The sequence below is a fragment of the Lissotriton helveticus genome, chromosome 3_1 (genome assembly GCF_964261635.1).
Source record: "Lissotriton helveticus chromosome 3_1, aLisHel1.1, whole genome shotgun sequence".
NCBI lineage: Eukaryota > Metazoa > Chordata > Amphibia > Caudata > Salamandridae > Lissotriton > Lissotriton helveticus.
In genome coordinates, this window is record NC_136061.1 from 1962392907 (window position 1) to 1962420154 (window position 27248).

Below are 27248 nucleotides of genomic sequence, written 5' to 3' on the forward strand. Positions count from 1 at the left end.
TTTTCTATGACATGCCTCTCCACTCTACTCAATGAAATGCTACTCCCCTCTATGCCACTCTAGGATATGCCACTCAACTCTACAACACACCACTTAATGACATGTTCCACCACCCTACCCATCTTCACTCTTCGCCTCTCCACTCTTACAGTGTACACAACTCCCTCTACACCACACCACTTTACTCCACTCTACTCTGACACACTACTTCACCCTACTCTACAACACACTACTCCACTCTACTTCTCTTCTCCACTCTATGCCACCCCACTCTGACACTCTACTCCACAATACACCACTCCACTCTATCACTCTAGTCTACTCCATTCTATGACACTCCACTCTGACACGCAATGCTACTCCACAACACTATACTTCACTCTGCTCCACTCTGACACTCTACGATGCTTTACGCAACTCTCTCTACACCACTTTACTCCACTGTAGCCACTCCACTCTACGACTCTCTATTCCCATCTACTACACTCTTTACTACACTCTACAACACTTTACTCCACTCTATGCCTTTTCACTTTGACACGCTGCTCCACTCTGTGCCACTTCACTCTGCAACAATCTACTCCTCTGTACGCGTCTCCATCTATGCTAGTCCACACCACTTTTCCTCCTCTCTATGCCACTCCAGTCTATGCCACTCCACTCTATTCCCTGACACTCTACCCCACTCTAGAACACTCTATTCCACTCCACTCTGACACTCTATACCACTCAACTCTACGCCACTCTGCGACACTCCTCTCTATGCCCTTCCAATCTACAACACTACTCCCTCCACAACACTCGACTCCACTCCAGATCACTCGACTCCACTCCAGATCACTTCACTCTACACCACTCTCTTCCCCTCTACCCCACTTCACTCTACTCCACTCTGCTTCTCTGTACTTCACTCCACGACACTCTATGCCATTCCATGCTACAACACTCCATTCCACTGCACAACACTCTCCTCTACACCACTAACTTTTAGGCATGCTGAATAACAGTCACTCTAGTGTTCAACATGGCAAAATAAAAACCACTGGCAAAGCCAATAGGTCTTTCATAGGCGAGTCCTTTTGGCTTTGCCAATGCTTGTTTAATGTGAGACCGTTATGGCCTTTTAATGCTGTTTCCAGGTGGAACCAGAGATGGTAACATGGGTTTGGGAACTGCGATGGCTGTTGGGCTAAGAAGTACAGCTCCATTTTGAGAGCCTGATTTCAGGACTGCAAGCAACTTCACTATTGTTAGCAATGCCTGTATTTCCTACCACCTAGATTGCGAGGGCCCTCTTCTCCAGAACGATGTGTACTCTAATTGGGATCAATTTCACTTTTCACCAATATCCAAAACATATACTCAGGCTTCTAAAGATACTCCAGTTCTTTAAATATAAAGCTATTACTATGCATAATCCTATCATTCGTTGTAAAGGCATGCATGGTAAATGCATATGTGTGTTAAAGGCATGCGTACTAATGGCATGCGTGGCAAAGGCATATGAATTGTAATGGCTTCGTTGTAACAGTCATGCGTGGTTGTGGCTGTGTTTTAATGGCTGTTTCCCCAGTAGAGCTGCCTTCTCTTGTCATCCTGCTGATATTTATAAAATTACAATTTTTTTGTGCTGTGCATGTTCTCTTTAGAGATTTCTGCTTATGTCACATTCTCCATCGCTACTAATGTTTAAATTCCCAATTGTCTTGGTGGGCCTGGACTTTAAACAATATAAAATTAGTGTTGCCTATCCCCTGAAATCCTCCATCTGTCTTGTCCTTATGTGGATGTAACCCTCAGTGCTTCAGATACGATCACCAGAATTTGAGACAAAACTACAGCCCAGACTCCCAGAACTAGAGAAAAATGTTTAGGCTTAGTTGCCAGAACTGAACAACAAGATATTTCAGATGTGGCCTCTGGAAGTGGATTCAATATTTCAGGTATACCTTTGTCTGAGCCGGTGCACCCGTCAGGGAAGTCCGCTCTCCCCTCTCCTTTTTGCACTGGCACCCGAGTCGCTGGCGGCTTGGGTTTGACAGGACCTGGTGATTCGTGGGATGCGGTGGTCATTGGAGTGGGAGGACCGCGTTTCGCTTTATGCTGCTTTATCTGTGTAACCCCCGAAAATCCCTGATTGCCTTAATGGACATATTGGCTATATATGGTAGATATTAGGGGTTCAAGATTAATTGGAGTAAGTCCCACCTCTACCCTCTTTATGGGGGACTGCCGATTCTGCCCCGTGACTGTCCTGTACAGGTTACAACCTCAGGATTCAAATACCTAGGAATTTTCATCTCCCTGGACCCCATCCTCCGATACAATAATAACCTCCTCCCTCCTCTTCTGCGACTAAAATGTGATATAGCGAGTTGGAGAACTCTCACATTGTCACCCCTGGGAAGAGCGGCCCTATTTAAAATGAGGTCACTCCCCCACTTCCTCTATGCCTTACAAAATTCACTAGATGTCGTCCCGGTGACTTATTAAAAAGAAATTGAATGCCTTCAGAGGGAGCTGCTATGGAATGGTCCACCCCTGAATAGCATTCAGAAAACTCACTCTAAAGTGGTACCGTGGTGGAATCGCTCTCCCAGACCTAAAGAAATACTATTGGGCAGCCCACATGGCCGCTATTAATCTATGTCAGTATGGGGCCCCTGGAGACCCGGGTTACCGTATGGACAGGTGGCTTCTGTCGGGAGGGAATTATAACAGATCATTGTATTCGAAACCGGCGAGACCTCTGTTGTCGGGCCCCACTGGACACTCGGCAATCTGGCATACTGCCAATAGATCGATGGGATGGGAGGGTAAATGGTCATTGGCCGTCCTCCTCTGGGACACCGCACGGTTAGGTGACTTACAGACGACGAAGGGATTTGATAGGTGGGACTTATTTGGAATTTCTAGTATTCAGGACATGTGGAAAACGGGCGACATCAAAACATTTGCTTCCCTGCAGGCTCAGCACGAACTGGCCGATTCGGAGCGTTATCGCTATCTACAGGTGCATCATGCGATACGCTCGGTTTTCCCCCAGGGCTTCTCCCCGCCTGAGTCATCCCCACTTACATCACTACGACAAAAATGGGTGGCAGATGGCATCGAGATGGATGATGAGGACTGGCAGGAGGCAGTATCATCCCCCAAGGTAGTGGCTATACCATGTAGACTACGTGTGGTACAACTAAAAATTCTCCACATAATATACATGATGGGGCCTAAATTGGTGCAGATGGGAAAGGCGCCCACTGGAGACTGCCGTAGGCACTGTGGACATATAGGAACCTTCCTACATATTATTTGGAAAGCACACACATACAGTCCTACTGGAGGGAGATACATGAAGTCGTAACCACAGTTATGGGAGGGCCCCTTCTCCCGGAGGCACGAAGGTGTTTATTAAATATTTGGGAGCCAACTGGTCTTAACTCGCACCAGACGCAATGGGTCACTCTGGGGTTTATAGTGGCAAAACTATATATCGCCCAGGCCTGGGGGGCCCCGATCCCACCTACTCTGGAGAAATGGAAGTTAGACATGGACTGGTGCATGTTAGGTGAAAAAACAGTCTTTATTGCACAGAGTTGCCCGAGAAAGTGGTCCAAGATATGGGGACCCTGGAACTCATATAGAGGAGACATCTATTCCCTGCCAACCCCGCTCGCTCCAGACGAACAGCTCTCTCCTTGATAGACCTTACTGTGTGTTGTCATGTAACTGTTGTCATACCTTGCTGCACCCGATTTGAAACTGTACTGTGGCATTATTGCAGATTGTAAGCCGGTGATTGTTAATAAAAATATTTAAAAAAAATATTTCAGGTGTGGTCTGGTCATCAGAGTTAGGCACAGTAGTCCTGCTGTAGTCTCTAGAACTCCATATGATGCTCCAGGTGTGGTTGATTGTTAATCATGATACGTTCAGACGCGACCTCTAGAGTTAGAGACAATACTCCAGGTGTAGTATTTAGTATTAGACACAATACTCCAGGTGTGGTATTTAGAATTAGACACAATACTCCAGGTGTGGAATTTAGCATTAGACACAGTACTCAGGGTGGGGTCTCCAGCGTGGTCTATAATTATTAATGATACTTTAGTGTGGCCTCTAAAATTAGACTTGATACCCGAAGTGTCACATCAAGGCTTTTTTTTAAAACATTCTTGTCCAGCAGTTCTCTTGTTCAGCTTACGGATATATCCCACTGTTAATCGGTTTAACATATAGGTTCCAAGATTCCTTTTCTGTAAAGTCCTCATCTTCTGTCTAGGACTATTCCTGACCTTTCTCTTTCTTATGTGTTTCTTAAATGTGAAAGACCTATACCTAGGTCATTTGAAGACCTTAAAGCTCCTTTAACTTCTTATGTAGCTTGATAAACACCCTCGCTCTCTTAAGCAAGGTAGCATTGACTTTGGTACATCTTGACAGCCCTAATATCTTACTGCATCTTCATTTTATATGAGCCCTTTAGCATTACTGTATGCTTTCTCTTTTATTGTGACTCTGCCAGTTGCACTCATTGAAAGCACTTTTCCCACAGGACTGAGTGGGTTTATTGCGGCCATTGATAGTTAAGGTATTTATTATGTTATTGATATTTGGCCAAATTAAATGCACTTTCTCATAGGTCTTGTAGATCTATTTTATTTAATGTTGCTCACTGTATTATTCATAAGCATTTATCATAATATTAATTCTGAGATTGCTTTTTAGAAATTAGCTTTTTAGAAATGTAGTTGTTTATTGTGCTATTTTTATTGGAAACTTTGTTCTGATACCGTGTTTCTCCTATCACCTTTTAAGGTAATGCCATTTACTTTAATTGACGGCACTTTATTATTCGAGAAGATTTATGTTGGCTATTGATGTGTAAGGCTTTAATTAGAATTATGTTTTTATCCAAAAGAAATTATGTAATTACTATGTCAACGTTTCTTCAAAATTAATCAATAAACTATATTTTTGTCTATAAAAACATTTTTATCTAAACAATTGAACCAAATGCTTTTTGCTGGTTCACACATTTAGTTGTACGGAAAGCAGTAGTGGTCCTTCCTAACCTCCACTTGTGTTTCTTTTCTACTTTAAGGATCCTCGGAGCCTGTGGGTGTAGGCTGCGGCGTGGGCCCTGTGCAGGTGATCCTGGAGCCTGGACGCCCGCTGGTACTGGACTGCCAACTGGGCCCTGTAGACCAGCCTGCCAATATCAGCTGGTGGAAGGATGGGCAGCAGATCCCAGAGCAGACATATGTGCAGACTTTGCCCAATGGATCCCTATCTATCTCCCAGGCACCCCATGACCTTGGGCAAGCAGAGCCGAGTGACAGCAGTGAGGGGAGCTACTCTTGCGTTCGACAGAGCACTGTTGGCACAGTGATCAGCCGTGGTGTCCTTGTTCGGCTTTCAAGTAAGTCATATTTGTTGTTAAGTACGCATGCCAGGCCTCATTGGATGAGTGTACAATTGTAGCAGAGATTATCTTATTGATGGGTGTCTAACATTGATTTCTGAGTGCGGGTCACAAGGCGTAGCATTGTGTGCATAAGTTGAAATGGGATTCATTTACATTGTCGTGATTGCCCTGAAAATAAATTATGGTCCCAGCCTAGTAGGTCTACAGCTCTGAAAACCTGTCGGCTGCTCAAGAGGCTCCCTACCCACTTGCAAAATTGGAAGCGAGCCTCCTGATTGGTTGCAAGGATTTTGAAAACTGCATATTTAGTTTGAGCTGTGTTTTGGGTCAGACCCCTCACCTTAATTCACACATATATATAGTTTACTGTAATTCTGATTGTATTTACTTTATAGATTACTGCAATATATTTATTTTCTTTTTAAATGACACTTGAGCCATTTCTTTTCCTCTTTCTTTGGATTCCTGGATTTTCATCAGTTCCTAGTGGTTTATGGTGGTAGTTAATAATGAGTAGGTTGTGCAAGTGTTAAGATTGGTATGGTTTCGGAATGTACTCGGCCATTGCTGTACATTTGGTATTTCTGGCTGTCCCAGTGCAATCCTACACGGAGCTGGAAGCCAGTCTACAAACTGATCTGCCCAGCTCTGTCATCCCCAGCACACAGTCGTGCATCTCCCACCTGTGGTTTGGAAAGTGATAGGTCCTGCCGAGTTTGGAGGGAGTAAGGACACTGGACCCAACTGAAGTTATCACTTTCAAAAACAAGCTAACGTATGGTTTGTTATGTTGTACAACTCTGGCAATTGGTATGATCTCTCAGCTCGGTCAGTCCAAGTTTAGGGACAATTCTACCCTGGTCGCACACATTCTGTCACATTGCAGAGCCGATTCTCGGGTATAAAAAAAACATGTTTTTCCTAACTCTGCAGTAGTGTCGATCTTTTGAGCATTTGTTTGGTTGTGCGTGTGTAGTAACAGATTGCGTGTTTCGGTTGTGAGAGAGCGCAAATCGAGAAAAAATTAGAAGTGCACCATATTTACAAGCACGTTGCATTAGTTTAGTAAAGATTACATAAGAGTGTCGAATTTATAGAGTGAAAATACATAAGAGTGTTTAATTAAAATAGAATGCATATATCAGTGTGAAAAGCTAATGTAGAAGTGTGTAGAGATGTTAGAATGATGTTGAAATCCCATGTTATGTGGCTGTTGTAGAGTAGAATGTAATACTGCTAAACGTAGAAATGTGTAGGCCACATGGCAGTTCACAGAGAATGAAAGGTGCTGTTACACTCTCACATGATATGGATTTTAATGTTGTTGTAATTCAAAGTATTATTGATCATAGAACGGAAATATATGTTTTATAGAAGTGTTTCATATAACCATTGTGTGTAATAAGTTAGAATACTGTTTAGACTAAGAAATTAAAGGTTTACAGAGTGCACAGGCCCGTTTCATGTAATTCTAATAGGCCTGAATAGATAAGGTCATTTCTTTTGATCTGCATGTGTTAGTTAGAGGAATGTTATGTTAAGCATAAATTACTGAGCCTGCTCGAAGGTTTACGACTTAGAAGATACGGTGGAGGCCGGAATTTGGGGCCCACTGTACAAGTGTCTGATTGCAGGTGCGAGGAGGTTCCAATCAAGAGAGTGATGAATAGAGTTTTGTTCAGGGAGCCAGGCACAGGTCTGGAGGAGGCTTCAGGAATTTCCTGGGGGGTACCGTCCTGCCGGAGAAGAGCCTGAGAAGCAAGGTCAACGCTAACGATGGGCCCAGAGGAGTATCAGCATGGAAAATGCCAGAACCGACACCACGTGAGGGGCGTCTCTAAAGGGCGTTTCTATTGTAAATGTGATTTTTGTATTAGGGACAGCACCCGTGGGTGGAGTTAGGGCAGATGGTCTGAGGAACCTAAGAGAGCGGATGGGTAGGCAGATAGGATAACTGCGAGACACTGATTCACAACGAAGACTAAGGGAAGTGAGTGATCTTCTTTGGAAGTCACCACGGCTGACACCTTTTTAGGTTAAGATTTTACTAAGTAGGGATGTCAGTTAGTCTAGTGTAGGGACAGTCTAATCTGGATTTTCTTCCTTTCTGTAAATGACTCATAAGCTGCAGCTTGTGTCTATTCTTGCAACTCTGATGATTTTTGAATTGGTTTTGGTGATATTCTTCTGCCGACTAAGAGCATTTAGAAAATTTATGTTTGTATTGATACCAGTATATCTTTTGAACCTTATTTTGAGATGTTTGTATCTCCAGTTAACTTTGGCTTTTTAATAAACTTTTAAAACGTATTCGTAGTAAGTGGTTCTTTAGAGTGGTGTAAGTCCTTAACTGATTGACCTAGTAGTGGATTGCCTTTTACTCTATGACAGGTATCAACGGTTCAGTCGACCTGAGTTGGGATCTAGACCTATAGAAATAGATCAGAAATCCCGCCGTAAAAGTTGGTAGCAGACAAGGATGGTTACCTTCTAGAGGAAGGTGATCTAGACTAGGTTAAGATTACTCCAAGGTCCCTAGAGATCGAGAGATGAGCAGCGGAAGAATCGCCTGCCGAAGAAGGTGCTGACGGTGCGAGAGAAAAGCAGCAGGGTCGGACGAGAGTGAGTATAACAAGGGTCATGCGTTGACAGATTGCGGTGTTTTGTGTTGTATCTGTATTGTAATGTCATGCGGAGTTGAATGCCTGTAGTGTGATTGAGAGAGGGTTGTGAGCGCGCGCAACCTGACAAACTGGGAAAATCTTAAGTTCGGGGAAGAGCTTAAGTGGTTCGGGTGTATCGAACATCCAGAGTAGTTGTCGACCAGAGTAAAGGGGGTCATGAGGTACCATTGATCGCCCGCAGGACCGAGATAGGGGGAACGCAAGAGTGAGTGTGTGGGTAACGGACGCAGGTCGAAAGTTACCGTGTGTAAGTAACCTATCAGTTAAGGCGATTGTCTGGACGTACACGGAAAGACATTTCGTCAGTTAAGGTGACAATTACAGTTAGACTGTGGGTGTACAGTCAAGGAAAGTGATCGCTTGGTCGGAAGTAATCATTTTTCAGAGTATGAATGGGACGCATGCATGACCGGGAGACGAGCGGAGAAAGGAGGGGAACTGCTGCGAAGGGGGACGAGTGACGTCAGCGAGAGCCGCGCTGTGATAGGCCGGTTGGTGTGAAGCCGTGCTGTGATAGGCCGGTTGGTGTGACGTCAGCGAGAGCCGCGCTGTGATAGGCCGGTTGGTGTGAAGGCGCGCTGTGATAGGCCGGTTAGCGAGAACCGTGCTGGGATTGGTGGATTGTCATCAGGAAGTAAACGAACGCGGAGAAAATAGAAATTTTGTAGATTTTGAACATGAAGTGTTTTAAATGTTTGAGAGCGATCTTTAAGAGAAAAAGAAGAGAATCTTATTACGGGGAAGAGGCACCGCCAGAGGGTACACCAGCTCACTATATGGCAACGAATGTTGGGTTGCATACTATACTGTGGCTTGATACTTGGAGTAAGATTACAGAAGGGAATGAGGAACTGACTTTTCCGAAATACGGAACGTTTAGACTAGAAGTGTTGCATCAGCTGAAAGCAGTTATGTCCTCATTGAGACCTTTGCCTAGACCAACAAAGTTTGAGGCCCTTAATGCGTGGATTAGGGCGGCGCACGACAGGAATCAGAACAGACGCCAGGAAAGGGTAAGGCGATCAGTAAGGGCAGTGCAAGATGCCAAATGGGATGCGGAAGCCAAGAGATGGAGGGTACAGACGATCGAAGTGGATAGGTTGTACCCAGTGAGAGAGGTTACAGGAGAAAAGAGACCCATAGAAGACGATGACGAGAGCGAGTCGGAGGATGGCCTAATAAATAGGTTGTTGATAGCTAGACCGCCTCCGGACAATAGGGAGATAGAAGGTACTGAGCTCCCAAGGGAAGATAGGGTTGACATAGAAGGGAACAGGACACTCCCTATAACGAATTGGGTACCTACCAAAGGTGAGGAGACACCTCAACATAGTCCTGTACAGAGAGTAGTCGGAAGGGTTGTGGTGCAGAAGATGCCAGCAACAGAAAGGGTTGAGTCTTATGGATTGCCAGATGCTTTTCAAGTACCCGTTACCATAGGTCCTATAGTGTCGGTTTATCACCCAGAGAAAGGGAGAGAGGAAGAACAGGTACGGCTAGACAGAGAAAGAGTTGAGATGGAAAGAAGGAATAACACGACAAATGCCTGGAGGCAATTGCCAGGACCGATAACGTGGAGCACCCCATTGGATTCAGCAGTGGATCCCGTAGCAGAACAGGGGGGTCAGAGAGGACCGATGGACCTGAGGGGACCACGGCCGAAATCCTATAAAGAGTTGAGGGCTGACTTGAAGGAATGGGATAGGTCCACGGAAGCACCGAGCAACAGGTCAAGAGCAGAAGCTGGATGGGGAAGTCGAGGCAACGGGACATTATCTCACTGCGGGGCTAGCGAAAGCAGTCAGGAGTGGGACGGTAAAAGTCAGGAGAGTAGAGGAGTTACACGTCATATTGACGGTGGAAATGGGCAGGAGCGAAAAGGTAGAAGTATGGAGTGTGGAGAGACGTCTCGTCTCATTCAAAGTGAGGGAGACCAAAGGACACAAGAGTACAGGGATAGGTTTAAGTGCACTCTCCACGCACCTGATGATAACGTACAGCACTGGAGTAGTGGGAACATGGGGAACCGCGAAGGACCTTGCCATGCGTCGAGTGATCAGAGATCACAGACAAATTGCGAAGGCATGGGGAATAATGGAATGTCTTACCATGCACCTAGAGAAACCAGGCAGAATGGGAAATGTGGGACTATGGGAAATAGAGAAGTGTTTCACTATACACCCAGAGAGGATGGAACTGCATGGGACCTGGAGAGATGGGAGCATGGGAGGACTCCCCATAACACGCCTGAGCCCAGACGTAGGACTCAGAGCTGTGATGGGAGAGATGTAAATGGACTCTCTAGAGATAGCATACTGAAAGCTGTGATAAAAGCCAAAAGACTCGATGTGACCAGCTTAAAATCTGACCTGGACGAGATAATAGATGGTGTGTTGCCTTTAGAAAGGATTGACATGTACGAACAAGATGAGCTGCTGTTTATAGCAAAAGATATTACTCGAAAGGCAAGAGCAACTCATGAGAAACTGTCTGAACTGGCAGACAAGTATATGGTAGATTTGTCCAGAACAAAGGCATTGCAGGGTAACCATAGGTTGCATTATTCAGATCAGGACTTAGAAGAGAGGAGGACAACTGGATTAAAAACACACATAAGGGAACTGATCACAGGAATAAGAGCATGGAGAGATCTGGACAAATGGGAAGAGAGGTGGTCCAAAAAGGGAACTGTTAGGCGGAGCGCGAATGTGATGACTCCGGAGGGAAGGCTACTGCAGATGGAGGCATTCCCTTTGCGAGAAATAGCGAATGGGAGTTATGTACACGTGCCCTGGAGTAGGGGAGATTTGGCTGCATTTACCAACTCATTTCCGAAGTTAAGGGAAAATCCCGTAGAGTGGTACAAGCAGGTAGAGAGATTTGCAAAGATTTCAAAAGTATTGTGGATTGATTTGAACACCTTATTCGACATTGTGGTCCCAGGAGACTTGTGGATAGCATGCAAAGTTAGTGTCGAATGGCCAACTGCAGAACCAGAAAGGGATGCTCGTACTAATGGACCGTCAGAAATAGTAATGGTAAAATATGAAAGGGTGATGACATGGCTGAAGGATAAGGTGCCACCACAAGATATAGATTGGGTAAAAATAGACCGAACAAGACAGGAGCCCAAGGAGACAGTTCATGAGTTTTATGAGCGATTGCTGAAAACGTTCAAACAATACAGTGGATTAGATGTCATGGATCCCAAAGATATAGAGTCAAAAACAAAGAAGGGAGGTAGAGCGAAACGACTGGATTCTTGCTCCACTGGGATACTTAGATAAACACAGAGAATCCAACCAAGAATGGGAGGGGAGGGGAGTGTTTTCAACGTGTGTTGAAGCACTCAGTGTTTTGAAAAATACCCCTCACACACCAAAAGGCCCCTTGGTGTCATGCTTCATCATCGGGGTCTTCGCACCCCTCTATCGGGATGCGGCGTGCTGCGACCTACGACTACGCGGGAGCACTAATAGTAAAGACTATGTGTGGTGTTGGTGTGTGGGGTGTCTTAGGTTAAGTGAGTGGTGGGATGTGGTGAAAAAATTAAAAAATACCTGGCGCATGAGTTTGAGGAAAAATTTATTCTGAACTCTGGCTGGTATTATTAAAAGAAGTGCAAAGTGAGGTCAGGGCTGTTATATTAGGGAACAGGACCTCTGGTGTGCGTTGTCGACATGTTTCGGAGCCAAGCTCCTTCTTCAGGACGGGGGCACAACCTCCCCACCTTACTCACGTTTTTCTAAAATTAAAAAGTGTATTATACAGAAAAGTGACGAAAATATAGGCTAAGTGTGCCTACAGCGGTCTGCTACAAGTACAATGACCTGCAGAAAGACAAAAAGGAGAAAACAACATTGGTTACCCTTGTAGCGGGTAGTTCACGCAGGTGCAGTCACCTGGAACCTCACCATTATGCTTGTTTTAAAGCCTGTGGAAGGAAAAAGACTCACAAAACTCACAACATAGAACACACATGTACTGGTACTTAGAGTTATTATTGGTCCTACTTTTGAAGCTTGCTTTTTTGCCTCATGAGCATAGAGAACGTCTGGGGTGTTGCTATTTTTGCAATCTGTTGGGAAGAATGATGTAAGATTTAATAACTCATTCTTACTCACTTTGGTTTTAGGAGGATGGTCTTAATTGATCAGTCTGTGGATTACTCACGATTACGGGACGCTATGGACACCGTCTACCCCCACACGCTGCTCCGCTGGTTCTGAATGGTAGACCAGTGGTCATGCTATTTATACCCTGTTTCTTAATGGGCGGAAGTATCTGTGTTTCCTAACATGGGTGTTCCGCTCCATGTTAATTGACAGATGCCCATGTTTGGAACGTCCGCTAATTTGCCTCGCGCATGTCTCTCCGTCATGTAATGACATGGCATAGACGTCTGGTGATTCTCCCCGTAGGCGCATGGTAACTGATCACTCGCGCATGCGCACGCCAGTGATAAATGGCGCATGCGCGATTGCTATTGTCATTTCTGACAGACACTGATTATCGCGCATGCGCTTCTTGGATTCCAGCGGTCCTTTCAGTACTGTCTGCGCTTTCAATGGGGCAATATCTTTCTTATTGAAGCCGGTTTATAAAACTTCAGTTTTTTGGTCTCAGAAGTATCCTGATTGAGTAACTTCAGACATATGATTGTGGTCGCGCTGTATTTATCTGATTAGTTATAATAGTCTTCAATTTCAGAGATATTTATTAATTGAAGTTCTATTTTTTGACATACTTGAAGGACCGTTTCACCGGTCATTGGTCATTGGTCAATTGGGTCCACGGTAAATCGTCATTAAGCCCAATTATATGGGTTCCAAGCCTGAAAACCCATCTCTGTTCCTTCTGGAAGAGCCCAGCTTCAGAGGGTAGTTGCTCAATAATTGTCCAGTTTAGGTCATTTACGCAGTGTCCAGCAGTTAGGTAGTGAGTTGCCATTTTCGTTGTGCTCTTTTTACAGCGTACATTGCTCTTATGCTCGTTCATTCTTGTTTTAACGGCCCTCGTTGTCATACCAACATACTCAAGGTTGCAGGGACATTTGATCAGATATACTACGTTTTTAGTATTGCAATTTGTAAATTTCCTTTGCTCCCAAGTGGTTCCATTACGGAAGAAAAGTTTTTTGCTCTTCTTGGTCAGGTGGCAGCTACTGCAGTTTCCACAGGGAAAATGGCCTTGGACGTCAACAGATGGTTGCGTAACAGTTGTTGTTGATTTTGGTCTTGTGTGTACCAATATGTCTCTTAGGTTACGCCCTCTTCGGTGAGCAAACATAGGTTTTTCAAAGTTTAGGTTGCCACAGGTTAGTATCCTCCAGTGTTTATTCACAATTTTTGATACTTCGTTGGACATGGTGTTAAAAGTTGTCACACATATAGGTCTTTTATTCTCCTTAGCTTCTGTGGTTCGGTCCTCCAGTAGGGCCTCTCTGTTGTTATTCGTAGCTCTTTTTAGTCCTTTTGCAATGATTCTCTTGGGGTACTCTCGTTGCTTTAGCTTCTCACTCAGGTCTTTCGCCTGTGATTTGAAATTGGACACATTTGTACAGTTACGTCTCAGACGTAAAAATTGTCCATAAGGCAAATTTTCACGCAAGTGCCTGGGGTGAAAGCTGTCGTATCTTAGCAGACAGTTTCTCGATGTTGGCTTGAAATGGGTAGTGGTTTTTAAGCCCCCATCTTCTGCATAAATATTTAGATCAAGGAAGACTAGTAGGTTGGATGACATGGTACTGGTGAATTTGAGGAAGGCATTTTGGTTGTTCAGCCATATTTGGAATTCCTCCGCAGATTGTCGGTCACCTTCCCAGATGACTAGGACGTCATCTATGTACCTCCTCCAGCATTTTATGTTTGCTCTGTATGGATTTCGTTCATTGAGAATTTTTGTGGTCTCTAGGTGATGTACATAGAGCCCCGCCAGGCTCGGCGCAAAGGTGCTACCCATGCTGGTTCCATGGCACTGTTGGTAGATCGTGGTCTTGTATTGAAAGAAGTTTTTTTCTAGGGCCAGTGAGATGCACTCTAGAACCAGTCCTCGTGGTGTTTGGTACTTCCATTGTGTTGAGAACAAAACTTCTTCAATGATCATGAGTGTTTCGTCATGGGGAAGGCTGGTATAAAGACTTTCGACGTCCAGGCTAATTAAGAGTTGACTGCCCGGGTCAAAGGGTATGTCCTGTAGGAGTTGTAATACCGCTTTTGTGTCTTTGAGGTAGGTGTTTGTAGATTGTACTAGAGGGCGCAGGAAAGCGTCTGCGAATTTTGACAGTGGTTCTAGGATTGAACCGATCCCTGATACTATCGGTCTTCCAGGGGGATTGGTGAGGTTTTTATGAATTTTCGGGATGCTGTAAAAATACGGAATCCGCGGTTTTTTCTGCTCCAAAAATTCGCCCTCTTTCTTGCTCAACCAATCGTGTGCTAGGCCTTCTTCGATCATCCCTCCAATCTTAATTCTCAGGTTCTCTGTTGGATCCTGTTGTAGGATCATGTAATTGCGTCTATCAGACAGTAGTCTTAAACATTCACTGTCGTAGGCCTCGGCAGTTTGTAGGACGATGGCTCCGCCTTTGTCTGCTGGCTTTATTATGATATTAGTGTCCTCAGATAGTGTTTTTAGGGCTTGTTGTTCCTCCCTTGTTGTGTTGTGAAAAATTCTAGTAGACGACACATCCAGTTTGTTGACTTCTGTCATGATAGCTTTTTCATAAGCCAATAGCTCTAAGGGGACCAAGGAATCTGGTGGAGTGAAGGTAGACTTGGGTCTAAGGCCGGTATCGGTTCTCAGAACTGGTGATGGTCTTTCCATGAAGTAGGCTTGTAGTTTCAATTTGCGTATGAATTCCTGCATCTCAATGTTCATCTTAAAGATATCAGGTCTCTGTGTAGGAACAAAGCCTAGGCCTTTGTTTAACACCTGGGTTTGTAGACTCGTTAGTAGTGTTGGAGTGAGATTGACCACTAAGTCCCTCTCTGGTTGCTGGACGACGGTTGGTTGGGTAAGGATCCCGTCATGCTCCTGGTTTGTCGGGGGTTTCCTACTTCTTTCAATACAAGACCACGATCTACCAACAGTGCCATGGAACCAGCATGGGTAGCACCTTTGCGCCGAGCCTGGCGGGGCTCTATGTACATCACCTAGAGACCACAAAAATTCTCAATGAACGAAATCCATACAGAGCAAACATAAAATGCTGGAGGAGGTACATAGATGACGTCCTAGTCATCTGGGAAGGTGACCGACAATCTGCGGAGGAATTCCAAATATGGCTGAACAACCAAAATGCCTTCCTCAAATTCACCAGTACCATGTCATCCAACCTACTAGTCTTCCTTGATCTAAATATTTATGCAGAAGATGGGGGCTTAAAAACCACTACCCATTTCAAGCCAACATCGAGAAACTGTCTGCTAAGATACGACAGCTTTCACCCCAGGCACTTGCGTGAAAATTTGCCTTATGGACAATTTTTACGTCTGAGACGTAACTGTACAAATGTGTCCAATTTCAAATCACAGGCGAAAGACCTGAGTGAGAAGCTAAAGCAACGAGAGTACCCCAAGAGGATCATTGCAAAAGGACTAAAAAGAGCTACGAATAACAACAGAGAGGCCCTACTGGAGGACCGAACCACAGAAGCTAAGGAGAATAAAAGACCTATATGTGTGACAACTTTTAACACCATGTCCAACGAAGTATCAAAAATTGTGAATAAACACTGGAGGATACTAACCTGTGGCAACCTAAACTTTGAAAAACCTATGTTTGCTCACCGAAGAGGGCGTAACCTAAGAGACATATTGGTACACACAAGACCAAAATCAACAACAACTGTTACGCAACCATCTGTTGACGTCCAAGGCCATTTTCCCTGTGGAAACTGCAGTAGCTGCCACCTGACCAAGAAAAGCAAAAAACTTTTCTTCCGTAATGGAACCACTTGGGAGCAAAGGAAATTTACAAATTGCAATACTAAAAACGTAGTATATCTGATCAAATGTCCCTGCAACCTTGAGTATGTTGGTATGACAACGAGGGCCGTTAAAACAAGAATGAACGAGCATAAGAGCAATGTACGCTGTAAAAAGAGCACAACGAAAATGGCAACTCACTACCTAACTGCTGGACACTGCGTAAATGACCTAAACTGGACAATTATTGAGCAACTACCCTCTGAAGCTGGGCTCTTCCAGAAGGAACAGAGATGGGTTTTCAGGCTTGGAACCCATATAATTGGGCTTAATGACGATTTACCGTGGACCCAATTGACCAATGACCAATGACCGGTGAAACGGTCCTTCAAGTATGTCAAAAAATAGAACTTCAATTAATAAATATCTCTGAAATTGAAGACTATTATAACTAATCAGATAAATACAGCGCGACCACAATCATATGTCTGAAGTTACTCAATCAGGATACTTCTGAGACCAAAAAACTGAAGTTTTATAAACCGGCTTCAATAAGAAAGATATTGCCCCATTGAAAGCGCAGACAGTACTGAAAGGACCGCTGGAATCCAAGAAGCGCATGCGCGATAATCAGTGTCTGTCAGAAATGACAATAGCAATCGCGCATGCGCCATTTATCACTGGCGTGCGCATGCGCGAGTGATCAGTTACCATGCGCCTACGGGGAGAATCACCAGACGTCTATGCCATGTCATTACATGACGGAGAGACATGCGCGAGGCAAATTAGCGGACGTTCCAAACATGGGCATCTGTCAATTAACATGGAGCGGAACACCCATGTTAGGAAACACAGATACTTCCGCCCATTAAGAAACAGGGTATAAATAGCATGACCACTGGTCTACCATTCAGAACCAGCGGAGCAGCGTGTGGGGGTAGACGGTGTCCATAGCGTCCCGTAATCGTGAGTAATCCACAGACTGATCAATTAAGACCATCCTCCTAAAACCAAAGTGAGTAAGAATGAGTTATTAAATCTTACATCATTCTTCCCAACAGATTGCAAAAATAGCAACACCCCAGACGTTCTCTATGCTCATGAGGCAAAAAAGCAAGCTTCAAAAGTAGGACCAATAATAACTCTAAGTACCAGTACATGTGTGTTCTATGTTGTGAGTTTTGTGAGTCTTTTTCCTTCCACAGGCTTTAAAACAAGCATAATGGTGAGGTTCCAGGTGACTGCACCTGCGTGAACTACCCGCTACAAGGGTAACCAATGTTGTTTTCTCCTTTTTGTCTTTCTGCAGGTCATTGTACTTGTAGCAGACCGCTGTAGGCACACTTAGCCTATATTTTCGTCACTTTTCTGTATAATACACTTTTTAATTTTAGAAAAACGTGAGTAAGGTGGGGAGGTTGTGCCCCCGTCCTGAAGAAGGAGCTTGGCTCCGAAACATGTCGACAACGCACACCAGAGGTCCTGTTCCCTAATATAACAGCCCTGACCTCACTTTGCACTTCTTTTAATAATACCAGCCAGAGTTCAGAATAAATTTTTCCTCAAACTCATGCGCCAGGTATTTTTTAATTTTTTCACCACATCCCACCACTCACTTAACCTAAGACACCCCACACACCAACACCACACATAGTCTTTACTATTAGTGCTCCCGCGTAGTCGTAGGTCGCAGCACGCCGCATCCCGATAGAGGGGTGCGAAGACCCCGATGATGAAGCATGACACCAAGGGGCCTTTTGGTGTGTGAGGGGTATTTTTCAAAACACTGAGTGCTTCAACACACGTTGAAAACACTCCCCTCCCCTCCCATTCTTGGTTGGATTCTCTGTGTTTATCTAAGTATCCCAAAGATATAGGACAGTTTGTATCGAAGTTCGTTTTGGGGTTGAGACCTGATATTTGTTTGATGATTCAGCAACATTTAATTTGTTGGCAAAACAAACCATTGGATGAAATTTTGAGATACGCAAGGTATTGCAGTGATGAAATAGATTCCAAAGCAAAGAAACTGAAGGAGAAACTGATGATGGTGTAGATGCAGTCGGCTGGAAAGGGTGGACAGCAGGAACAGGGACAATGGGATGGAAACCAAATAGTCAGAATAAGGACAGCGAGGAAAACTCAAGACCTAGAATAGACATTGCTACATTGAAAAAGACGACAAAGTGTCACCAGTGTCACCAGGTGGGACATTGGAAACGCGAGTGTCCCTATAACCCTGAAAACGGAGAGCTAGAAGTAGAGGAGGAGGACGTTCGAGAAGTTCCAGTTCAAGGGGTGACAGTGCCAAAGAGTAAGGTGGCCAAAGGGGGGACTTCGGCTCCACGAGCCCAGTTCCCGCAGCCACCAAAGATTACGACAGGGGGAAAGATCTATAGACAAATGCCTCTTTTTATAGACGAAGAAGAGTGTTACTACGTTGATCCATTGACGGGACGACGTGTATTTAGAGAGGAGGACTGTACCCTCGGGGCAGTTCTAGAGGTGGATCAAAGAGGACCGTTTGTTGAGGCTGAAGTGGCAGGGTGTCCTACAACATTCTTAGTAGATACCGGAGCTACTCGATCAACTTTGAGATCGGCAGTGGTTCCAGATCTACCAATGTCGGGGGAAACAATTCAAGTGGTAGGAGTTGCAAATAGGAGAATGACTAACCCTTTGACGGAACCAGTGCTAGTGAAAATAGGAAACTACTCCGATGAACATCAGTTTGTAGTATGTGATTCTAGTCCTGTGTGTCTGTTAGGAAGAGATTTATTGTGCAAACTGAACTGCACAATATACTGCACACCTCAGGGAGTGGAGGTACAGACTACAGACGATGAGGCTACCTTTAAAGTTGCAAAATCGAGAGTATGCGTAGAACTGTATCCTACCCTGACTGTGGAGGACCTTCCTCGGGACTTGCGAGATACAGTGTCATCAGAGGTATGGGATTTTACTGGAGAAGAGATAGGATTGATCAAAGGAGTAGAACCAGTGAAGATCATGGTAAAACCAAATGTTGAATATCCAAGAACGCCTCAATACAAATTGACCCCGGAGACGATTGCAGGAATAAAACCCGTAATCGACTCTATGATACAACATGGAATACTGAAGGAAATCGTGGGTAGTCCATGCAACTCCCCGATTATGGGTTTGCAGAAACCTAGTGGGAAATTTAGAATAGTGCAAGATCTTCGAAAGATTAATAACATAGTTGTTTCATGTTGTCCAGTGGTACCGAATCCATCAGTGATATTGTTTCAGATACCATTCCAAGCTGAGTGGTTCACCGTGATAGATCTTTGTCAGGCTTTCTTTTCAATTCCATTAGATGAGGAAAGCCAGTATCTTTTCGCTTTTAAGCTGGAAAATCGTGTCCTAGCATGGTGTCGTATCCCACAGGGGTATACAGAAAGCCCATCAATTTTCAACCAGCTATTGAAGAAAAATCTTGAAAGTCTAGTACTGCCACAGAACTCGGTTCTGGTCCAGTACATAGACGACCTACTTGTTGCGTCAGAAACGGAAGAAGCTTGTAAGATAGATACCATCGCCTTGCTGAACCATTTAGCTGAAAATGGGCATAAGGTATCTCCGAGCAAATTGCAGTACTGTCTGACAGAAGTACAGTACTTGGGTCACCGGATAGAAAAAGGAAAGCGCAAGGTGTCACCAGATAGGATAGAGGCGATAATGAAGATGAACGCGCCTACGACACAGAGAGAAGTCAGGATGTTCCTAGGAATGGTTGGTTATTGCCGACAGTGGATAGCTAACTTTTCCCTGAAAGCAAAGCCCTTACAAAAACTGACGCACAAGGAGGTGAGTGATCCTGTACCATGGGACAAGGATTGTTTGATGTCGTTCCTACAGCTGAGAGAGGACTTGTGCCGTGCTCCAGCTTTGGGGATGCCTGATTACGAAAAACCATTTTCACTTTACTTCTGCGAAAGAGAGGGTTGTGCTTTGTCAGTTTTAGTACAAACTCATGGAAATGCCCGTAGACCAGTTGCATACTTTTCGGCTACTTTAGATCCGGTAGCCGCAGCGTTGCCCGGATGTCTCAAATCCGTTGCTGCAACAGGTGTCAGCATTAAACGGTGTGAAAATATCGTAATGGGACACCAATTAGTGGTGTATGTACCTCATTCTGTAGAACTGTTAATGACCAGGACCAAGACACAGCAGTTAACCAATAATAGGCTCACGCGCTACGAGCAGGTTATTCTTGCTGCGGAGAACGTGACCATTAAGAGGTGCTCTGTTTTGAATCCTGCTACATTGATGCCACTTCCTAATGATATAGAAGGCGAAGAATGTGAAGATCACGATTGCCTTGATGTGACTGAACTATGCGCCAAGACCAGATATTGTGGATGAGCCGTTGACTGACCCTGATGAAATTTTCTTTGTTGATGGCTCATGTTTAAGAGACGATACTGGTCGGTTGAGCAGCTTATGCTGTTTGCACCATTACTGGAGTTGTGGAAGCCGCTTGCCTGGAAGGAGTACACTCCGCTCAGGTAGCCGAAATCATTGCATTGACACGTGCCTGTTTAGCAGGTAGCAAAATTAGAGTCACCATTTATACCGATAGCCAATATGGTTTCGGTGTAGTTCATGATTTTGGGCAATTGTGGTCTCAGAGAGGTTACATGACCTCCTCTGGTTCGCCTATTCGAAATGGGGAATTTGTGCGACTGTTGTTAGAAGCATTAGAAGGTCCAGCAGCAATTGCGATCGTTAAATGTGTAGCCCACACCAAAAATACAGATTTTGTGTCACAAGGTAATCGATATGCAGACGAAGTTGCTCGCTACTGCGCGGAGCAAGGATATTCTTTCACGGAAGTGGAAGTAGGTGGGACTCAGGAAAAGACAGAGTTAAACATGATGCTAGAAACAGTTGATACTTGGGATGATTTAAAAGACATGCAAGAGAAAGCACCTGATTCTGAGAAAAAGGCATGGGAAACAGCAGGTTGTGTGAAAAGTGAAATGGATTTGTGGGTTTCAGCAGATGGAAGGGCAGTATTACCTGATGAACTAGTGAGTCCAATGGCACGACAGATACATGGTCCAGTACACTTGGGAAGAGATGCCATGCTGAGGTTATTTAGGCAGACTTGGTATAATCCTAGGTTTAGGATTGCAGCAGAAGCAGTGTGTCAAAAATGCGTCACCTGCCAGCAATTGAACGTAGGGAAAAGAACACCAGTTACAATGAGTCACATTGGGATGTCTGGGGGGCCTTTCAACAGAATGCAATTAGATTTTATTGAGATGCCAAAAATCAACCGCCTCAGGTATGTTCTGGTGGTTGTATGCATATTTTCCAGATGGGTCGAAGCATACCCTACACGCAGGTGCGATACACTCACAGTAGCAAAGTTGTTGCTTAGAGAGTTGATCCCGTGCTTTGGGGTGCCGACCTCCTTGGAATCAGACAGAGGAACTCATTTTAACAGCAAAGTTGTGAAGATGCTTTGCTCTGCATTAAACATTGATCAGAAGTTACACTGTAGCTATCGACCAGAGGCTTCAGGTATCGTGGAGCAGATAAACGGAACTCTAAAGTCCCGAATAGCCAAAGTATGTTCATCGACGTCCTTAAGCTGGCCTGATGCTTTGCCCTTGGTACTCATGAGTATGCGTAGCACACCAGACAGGAGGACAGGTCTCTCTCCACATGAGGTTTTAATGGGGAGGGCAATGAGACTTCCGTCTGTTCCAACTACAGCTTTGTTGAATATTACAGATGACCTGATCTTGGATTATTGCAAGGGACTTTCTGATGTCATTCATTCTGTGTCTCTTCAGGTGCAGGCTGCTGAAGTTCCATCTTCAAGAGACCTATGTCACGACTTGTGCCCTGGTGACTGGGTCCTTGTGAAAAAACACGTCCGGAAGAACTGCTTAGATGTGCGTTGGAAGGGGCCCTACCAAATAATCCTGACAACGAATACTGCTGTAAAGTGTGGAGGGCTGCCAAACTGGATTCATGCTTCCCATACTCGAAGAGTTCCAGCACCCTTAGAAGAAACAGCTCCTCTCACAGATGAAAATCCAGCTGTGGACGGCGAACCACTAGAGTGGATCAGTCAAGCTGTGGGGGTGTCGGAAGAAGTTGGGAGTGCTACAGATCCAGAAGAAGAAAGACAGGACGACAGTGAAACTGAAGTTGCCACCGAAGGAGAAAGTTGCTGTGAATACGGCTCAGACACAGATCAAGACAAGAGTGATCAAGAACCGAGTGTGAGGACAAGAAATAGGAGAACAAGGCGTGGAGAAGCTAGTTGGCCTGAAAGAAAGAAGAGGCCGAGCTTGAAGCCAACTCCAGGGAGAACTCTTGCTCCTATATCTGAAGACTCGGATTTGGACGAAGGTGCACAAAGACAGGAACAGGAAGGTCCGAGAAGATCGAGGAGGGTACGAGTGCCCTGCAGAAGATACGCTACTCCTGAGTGGACCTACCTAGCTGCAGATGTCCAGTGCACGGAGATCCGGGAGGGTGAGGGAAGTGACATTGACCAGTACTGACCCAATCATAACATTGGAAGTAGTGTTGTTGATACCCGGAATGGAGGTCGAAGGGTTGCTGACACTCACTATTCCTAATCCTCCTTATCTGAGCAGGATAAGAGAACTGGTTTTAAACAGAATAGAATTTCCGACTTTTTGTTCAATGAGGCCAACACCCGAGGAGATCATTCTTCGTTTGGAAATATTAGAATACGTGATTAGAGCCGCTGGAACACGTATCATTCCAGATTGTTAAAGACTTTGTAAATAAACAGATTGAAAGATGACCTAGCGCCAAGTGGAAGAAGAAGAAATTTAGGGACTTCCCATTTAGTGGACGGAGAAGGGCTAGGGTTGTCTGTTGCTATAGAACTCAAAGACTGATCTTGCGGAAGGGATTATCAGCTTCCAGGTGTGGTTCGGAAAGACTGAATAAGCAAAGAAAAGAGACTTTGTGTTGTGAAAGAAAATCAGAACTACACTGTCTTGAGATCATGGAGGCCGGCAACCCAAACCGCAAGACAAAATGCATAGTAGGCCCACTTTTAGTGGGAGTAATTTTCCTTATAGTTTTAGTAGTTACTATATCATATGTAGTGGGACATGAAAATGAAGAGAAGGCAACAAAGGAAGCATAAATTGTACCGATACAGAAACCTACTACTGCTGGTCAAAGGGGGGACAATACAGAGAAAGATAAAGCTTTACTAGCAGCAGAGACTCGTAGGTTGCATATGGATGAATCACAGGGAAATTTCAAATCAAATGCATATGCTAAATTGCTTTATGAATATATTGATGCTATGGAGGCAAAGGATTGCTACGTGTGTATGCAATTGCCAGCCTCTGTAGACGAAGGTATTAGATATCATCATCTTCCATTGACTTATGGAATCACATGTAGTTTGTTGCTTAGTATATTCTATGAACGTGATGGTTTTGAATATTATTTTTCAAATTTTGATGCTGTTTTACCAGAAGTTCCAAATTACAAGCACATGAACAAGTGGGATTATTATAAGAGTGAAGATAGATTAAAGACATTTTTCATTCCTTGGAAAACGTTGGATACTTCACATGCCCGAAGAAATAATTTGACTTGTAAAGTGTCAGAAATTGAGAAAAGGTTTATTGGACAGGTGGATGATCGGTATAGGAGACAGAAGATCTTAAAGGCTTCAGGCCAATGGAAAACAGATTGGACCGAGGAAGAAAGGTTACACAAAAGAAAGGGTAGTAATGGTCCAATAGCTTTAGATCGAGAGCAAAAAGGGAAACTGTGTATATATAGGGGTAAAACCTATGATGAGAATGTGTTTGTGGGAGAAGTAAATTGTGAACATGCTTTCCAATTAGAATATTATACAAAAGATTTCTTGAAGGGAATGCAGGTGATCCCGAATGTATATTTTGTTTGTGGAAGAAATGCATACGTGAAACTGCCGGATAATTGGTATGGATCATGTTATTTAGCAATGGTCTTCCCCAAAATATACCATGCTAAGGATCTAGAAATTATAGAGGGAAGAACTCAAGCTAGAGGAAGAAGGGATGTAAGCGATGAGGAGGTAGTTGGAGACGTATTTGGTGCTATGTTTCCTCTTTTAGGGATAGTACTGAATGATGTCAAGATCAGAAGATTGGCAACAGTTGTAGATAGGTTGTCCGCCAGTACTGCTAGATCATTAATGCTGGTGGAGGGAGAGATGCAATCGATAAGGGCAATGGTTCTTCAGAACCGACTTGCTCTAGACGTTCTGTTAGCCAAAGAGGGAGGAGTCTGTAAGGCTTTGAAGGTTCAGGAATGTTGTACTTACATTCCAGACAATTCAAAACCCCTAGAAAAGTATATACGGAACATCACTGAAATTCATCATGAGATTGAGGATTTGACACAGGTAAATGTGTGGGAAAAAGTAGGTCATGGAATGGGTAAAGTTGGAGGTTGGTTTGCCAACCTAGGAAAGGGTTTCATTTGGTACATACTGAAACCTATCATCATAATAGTGATTTGTATAATCACCTTGTGGGGATTGGTGCGGCTGTACCAATGGTATAGATCAGATAGGTTGCAGAGATCCAGGAGAGAGCAGGAGAGGAGATTAGCTGCGATGCAGGATAATCAGTACAGGAGTCTGAGGGCTCTAGAGATGATGAAACGAGAGAGTACTACAACGAGTTCAGTTTGATTTAGTTCATACCTCAGGGATGGTGTTGTGATGGTGATGACTACTAAAAGTCATCAAAGGGGGGAACTGAGAGAGCGCAAATCGAGAAAAAATTAGAAGTGCACCATATTTACAAGCACGTTGCATTAGTTTAGTAAAGATTACATAAGAGTGTCGAATTTATAGAGTGAAAATACATAAGAGTGTTTAATTAAAATAGAATGCATATATCTGTGTGAAAAGCTAATGTAGAAGTGTGTAGAGATGTTAGAATGATGTTGAAATCCCATGTTATGTGGCTGTTGTAGAGGAGAATGTAATACTGCTAAACGTAGAAATGTGTAGGCCACATGGCAGTTCACAGAGAATGAAAGGTGCTGTTACACTCTCACATGATATGGATTTTAATGTTGTTGTAATTCAAAGTATTATTGATCATAGAACGGAAATATATGTTTTATAGAAGTGTTTCATATAACCATTGTGTGTAATAAGTTAGAATACTGTTTAGACTAAGAAATTAAAGGTTTACAGAGTGCACAGGCCCGTTTCATGTAATTCTAATAGGCCTGAATAGATAAGGTCATTTCTTTTGATCTGCATGTGTTAGTTAGAGGAATGTTATGTTAAGCATAAATTACTGAGCCTGCTCGAAGGTTTACGACTTAGAAGATACGGTGGAGGCCGGAATTTGGGGCCCACTGTACAAGTGTCTGATTGCAGGTGCGAGGAGGTTCCAATCAAGAGAGTGATGAATAGAGTTTTGTTCAGGGAGCCAGGCACAGGTCTGGAGGAGGCTTCAGGAATTTCCTGGGGGGTACCGTCCTGCCGGAGAAGAGCCTGAGAAGCAAGGTCAACGCTAACGATGGGCCCAGAGGAGTATCAGCATGGAAAATGCCAGAACCGACACCACGTGAGGGGCGTCTCTAAAGGGCGTTTCTATTGTAAATGTGATTTTTGTATTAGGGACAGCACCCGTGGGTGGAGTTAGGGCAGATGGTCTGAGGAACCTAAGAGAGCGGATGGGTAGGCAGATAGGATAACTGCGAGATACTGATTCACAACGAAGACTAAGGGAAGTGAGTGATCTTCTTTGGAAGTCACCACGGCTGACACCTTTTTAGGTTAAGATTTTACTAAGTAGGGATGTCACTTAGTCTAGTGTAGGGACAGTCTAATCTGGATTTTCTTCCTTTCTGTAAATGACTCATAAGCTGCAGCTTGTGTCTATTCTTGCAACTCTGATGATTTTTGAATTGGTTTTGGTGATATTCTTCTGCCGACTAAGAGCATTTAGAAAATTTATGTTTGTATTGATACCAGTATATCTTTTGAACCTTATTTTGAGATGTTTGTATCTCCAGTTAACTTTGGCTTTATAATAAACTTTTAAAACGTATTCGTAGTAAGTGGTTCTTTAGAGTGGTGTAAGTCCTTAACTGATTGACCTAGTAGTGGATTGCCTTTTACTCTATGACAGGTATCAACGGTTCAGTCGACCTGAGTTGGGATCTAGACCTATAGAAATAGATCAGAAATCCCGCCGTAACAGTTGTGTGCAACTAAAGGTTATAACCAAATCAGGTGTGCCTTTTTCAGAGCTTGGTATGTGCATTACATTACTTGAATTATGCGTCTGAGAGGATTGAGTGTATGCCATTTTGTTAGAGACCACAGCATCCCTATAAACGAGAGTAGCTCTTGTGTGGGTGTTGGTTCATCTATTTTTTTTTCGAGTGATATATTGTTTTATGAAGAGAGGAGTTGTGATATCAGTGAGGTACAACTGTATGCTACCTTTGCCCAGCGCTGATTGCACGTGCGTTGTTGTAACTAACATGTTTTTTCTTGTGTGGGGTTTGATTGTCTTTTTATTCTCATGGTTGGTACTTTTGTGAACTTTGTGATAACTAACTTTATGAAATGCCTGACATTTGTTGGATTTGTGCTCGATACTGTGCCTAATATGTTCTGTTGGATATATGATTGCGAGAATTGTGGCTCTTTGCTGCAAAACTCGTAGTTTGACAATGTCTTCCTTCAAAGCATCGTTGGTGTGAGTCTAGCTTCTGTTTGTTCCCATTCATTTATGACTGACCACATGACCGAAAATATGAAAATCGAAAGATACCACAGGGCGCATGCTGGGTAGGAAAGAAGACAGTAACCACTGTAAAATATAGAGGTTTGGAGACTCATCATTTCAAATTTGAAGCACCAAATTCAATTGTAGAAGTAAATATAATCCGAATCTAGAGAGAAAATGGAGTACTGATATGTGATGTAGTATTTGGAATTAAGCTTTCCATTTTGGTTGCTTATGGGTGAGCCTTGTGGTGTCTCTGCCAACTGAGCGATTGCCAGGAATAAAATATGCATTTAAAGAGATGGTTTAATGGATAACAGTACTGCAAAGTTGCCAGTACCCTTTGTACATGATGACACAAGATAAAAGAAACAACATTTGAGACGCCTTAGAAGAGGATTTTGTTTAATGTTTTATTCAAAGGCAC

General features: G+C 43.9%; 1 protein-coding gene across 1 annotated transcript in view; it reads left to right on the top strand.

Annotated features, from left to right (window-relative positions):
- The window catches only part of IGDCC4 (immunoglobulin superfamily DCC subclass member 4), a 705186-nt gene that overhangs the window by 217772 nt on the left and 460166 nt on the right, over window positions 1-27248 (top strand). The window contains exon 2 of the mRNA XM_078684077.1: window positions 5102-5419. Within this exon, the coding sequence (XP_078540203.1) occupies window positions 5102-5419 (318 nt within the window). The remainder of the gene's footprint in view (window positions 1-5101; window positions 5420-27248) is intronic.